This window comes from Rhagoletis pomonella, unplaced genomic scaffold (assembly GCF_013731165.1).
Source record: "Rhagoletis pomonella isolate Grant_MI unplaced genomic scaffold, Rhpom_1.0 Rhpom_scaffold_04683, whole genome shotgun sequence".
In the NCBI taxonomy this organism is placed as follows: Eukaryota; Metazoa; Arthropoda; class Insecta; order Diptera; family Tephritidae; genus Rhagoletis; species Rhagoletis pomonella.
Window position 1 is genome coordinate 10,024 of NW_023463233.1, and position 3,815 is coordinate 13,838.

The 3,815-nt window shown below is 37.8% G+C and overlaps 1 protein-coding gene across 1 annotated transcript; it reads right to left on the reverse strand.

Annotated features, from left to right (window-relative positions):
• Positions 1-370: 370 nt before the first annotated feature.
• On the reverse strand, positions 371-3,484 carry LOC118754813 (ryanodine receptor-like; the record flags this gene model as incomplete). Its single annotated transcript, XM_036489687.1, is given in 2 exon segments — positions 371-1,697; positions 1,699-3,484. Coding segments are annotated over 2 exon segments (2,665 nt in total), but the record flags the coding sequence as incomplete, so codon positions are not given.
• Between the last annotated feature and the right edge of the window lie 331 nt (positions 3,485-3,815).

Here is a 3,815-nt window from a genome sequence, read left to right on the forward strand (position 1 = left end):
TAATTAAGTAAAACAATATTTACTTAGTTCTTTCATTGTTAAATCGGGCAAGTTATTGTATAATAAAAGTTTAACGAATTTGTTTCAATCAAATTATTGTTTACGAATGTGCAACCGTGTGCCACAATCGAGTTTCGAACTTCTCTTTGGTAAAAATCTTTATGAGAATTCGCAACTTCATGTAAAAAAATCGCCTCATGTAAAGGCAGCTTTAATTTCTCATTGCTTTCAAATTTCGTCGGCACGAGCGCGTTTTAAATCATGATAATTCGTACAAATTATCTCCTCGAAGAACAGAACTAAAATTATTACTGTATTAAACTTAGAAAAGCTATTTATTTACACATAAATAATTATGAAATCGATTATATTAGTTCAGAAAATCCTTTCTTATTTTAATCCTTTCCTAAAACCGTTTTCTTCTAAATATATGTTTAATAAATTGTACTTGGTACACCAAAGCACTTTCCAATTCTTTGTTGAATACAACTTTCTTATATGCAATAATTACTATGCATATCATTGGTTTGGGATTAGCTCAACAAATTTTCGCTGGAAGGTTATGTTTTCGATTTAACTACCGCGTTCATTTGAGCTATCAACAATACAAATTCTTGATTCAAAATAATGGTTTTTTATAGATATTATTAGGAATTTTCAGGATACAAGCAACTTAAAAACATCGTTCACAAAGAAAAAATTAAATATTTACACAAAAGTAGTTGATATAATATGTATACAAGATTAGTGGGTATAATTTCTCTCCTTACTTTTAAAAACATTTAGAGTTCGTTTTGATTAAAATTTTTTTGTTAAAATTAACCCCCACCACCTCCGCCTGAAAGCTCGTCTTCATACTGCTTACGGAAGCAGTCACCTACGGGGAAGAAGTCCCAACTGCGCTGTTGGTACATATTCCACACATATGTCTCTTGTCCGGTATATTCTGTATCCGGTTTGTTGATGAGATGCATCAAGAAGAACATGTAGTTTGCCAGATTGTGTTCTTTTTGCACGTGTGTGTCAAAACCGTGAGGTACTATATCGAAGAAATCTTTGCCCATTCCGCATATAAAGCAATTGGACTCCATATTTTCTTTCACCGACTCAAGTTGATCACGAAGCTCTCCAAAAGCGTCAATAATCAAACCTTGAATAATGGCCAGGAGTATAATGATGACAAAGAAGAAAAATGTTATGTCGAAAATAATGCGATAAACTTCGTAGTCATCACCGTCCGGATCTCCAATTTCATCACCAATCCCACCTCCGGCCCGTACGCCTTTGTATAAATGAAATACAAAACAAGTCAGCATGTCGTGACACTTTTTGTCCACCTCCTCATCTTCTTCCTGAATGTAAAACTTCCGGAAAAAGTTAAAAGCAATTACAGTGTATATGTATACAATTATCGTTAAGAGCATCACAGTGAGCACTAGTTGTTTTCCGTTATGTGTGACGGATTGTAAAATGGTTCGAAGAGTTTTGAAACCTACAGCGACGTCCAGCAAATGAGCAGCGAAAAAGAAATTATTAAAGTTTCCCATCACAGAAAAAGAAAAATACCACAGTGAGTAAAGGAAGGCATTGTCGGTAAATGTAACACCCGCCTTCCATACTTGATAGCGCCAATCTATGTTCATTATGTACTTCACCAAGCCACCTTCTTCGCTATCTTGTGCCATGAATGCGTTTTTTTTCCATACCGAGTAGATTAGATATTGAATCGAAGTCATAAGTTTCGCTATACTTCTGTCTCACCTTCTTTTTTACAAACTTGTCCCAATAGTTTACAGGAAACGATTTCGCCGATATCACTAATTTGTCCCAGTGTGACTTAAAGTCATCATCTTCTGGTTGGTCAGCAATAAAAAGCCCATCGAATTCTAATCGACGTGCAATTTCCTTTTCTCGCTTAAATATAGCTAAAGGCACCTTTAAATGGTAGTACGCAATCAGCATAGCGAGAGAAACCAAACTATGTAACATTGCAGCAATCCGTATAACATGAGCCATGTAGAAGAAATCTTCGTCAACATGCACTAGTTCCGGTAAATCTTCTTCTCCGCCTTCGTCATCTCCAGAACCATCTCCCGAACCACCACCAAACCCGGATGCAGCTAAGCCACCACCAGATCCTGAGCCAAGAATGAGTTCATCGTCACCTGAAGTTTCTTCATCATCACCGAAAGATGTCACTTTGTAAAATAGTAACATAAAATTGATGCTAAAAGCTAGTACCAATGCTACATATTTGAGATTATAAAAATTGCGTGCCAGAAAGCTAACAGCTCTGTGAGCATATTGAGCAAAGTCTATTTGATGAACAGCAGGCGTTTCTTGAGCAGTAGCTGAAGTCTTCTTTGCCTCAGCTTCAATAGAAGCCATAGCTGCTTCCTGGGCTTTCTGAGCTTCTTGTCGTTCTTGTGCCGCTTTTTTGGCTGCCTCTCCGCCTAGTAAGTCTACGATGGAAATTGGCTCTTGAATTTGATACTGATCGAATTCTACTGATTGGTCGGCAGCCACTCCTCCCTCTTCTGTACTTAATTCACCCGTTACTTCCAAACCATTTCCACTTGGGGATTCACGTACTGTTACTTTATATTGTCCGCTTTCATCCTTGTTCAACTCTGGCCCAGGTGGCTCTTCAATAGGTAGTGGGAGCAAGGCCTTACCAAATGGCTCTTCATCCACTGTTGGAGCTTCAATTTCTTCTGGAGCTGGCCCACGCATTAGATTCATAAGTATTCCGAAAATGTATCGAACCACACAGAAATTTCCATAGCCAGTATAGTAGAACATGTAAAATATTAATTTGAAAAATCCAATGATTAACTCCGGCACCGACTTGGTTTGCATTGCTCCTATTTGATGTTTTATGTTGGATGGACTCAGCATATATATTACAAATTTAAGGCCATCTTTAATAGCTTGTATGGTTCGCCGAATGGGATCACGTGCGGCCCGCTCTTCTTCCTCTTCACTCATGTATGAACTATAGGCGGTATCACGCTTTACATTACCACCACCATCATCTGTAGCCATTAAACCTGAAGCATGGGTCATTTCAAAGATGGCATCCTCACAAAAGTTTACAAAGGCCTCTAGTTTCTCTTTGTCACCACCTTCAGTGACTATGGAATAGAAAAATGCCCGTTTTGATTCTTTAATTTGAGGCTTCTCCCACTGTTCAATATTTGAGTCTTTAATTTCGAAATATACTCGCTCGATTCGTTTGGAACTGCCTAAAATCTCGATTCGTCCTAGGAAAGGTTCAAAATAATTAAGCACGGATCCAGCAGTCTCTAAGAAACGCGCTAAACGGGGCTCATTAGGCATATGTTCACTTAAGTTAGTCAATAAAACAGCCAGATTGAAACCGATCTCTTTTGATGGTTCGTGGAAGCGATCAACAAAATCACCATAGTCAATCTTGCCTTCGTGATTACGTTCACAGCATGCCAAAAGAAAGTCCATTTCATCCCTGTATTACGTTGCGAAATAAAATGCACATACACATGTATTCAAGTCAATAGCAAGATAAAATAAATACTCATACATATGGGCATATCCTGGGTTACGGACGCGACATTCGCACGCGTAACTAAGCTTAAAACAGGAAGGAAACTGAAAGATCGTATGTATATTGCAACTGTTACCAGGCAAAGGGAAAGTGCTATATTCAACAAAAAATTTTGGAAGTATAAACAGTTAAGTACAAAGCTCCAAGCAAATAAAAAATGGTACGGACGCGACAAAAATGGAAGTTTTTTGGGATATGTCCATATGGATGTACATACATATGTATGTACATT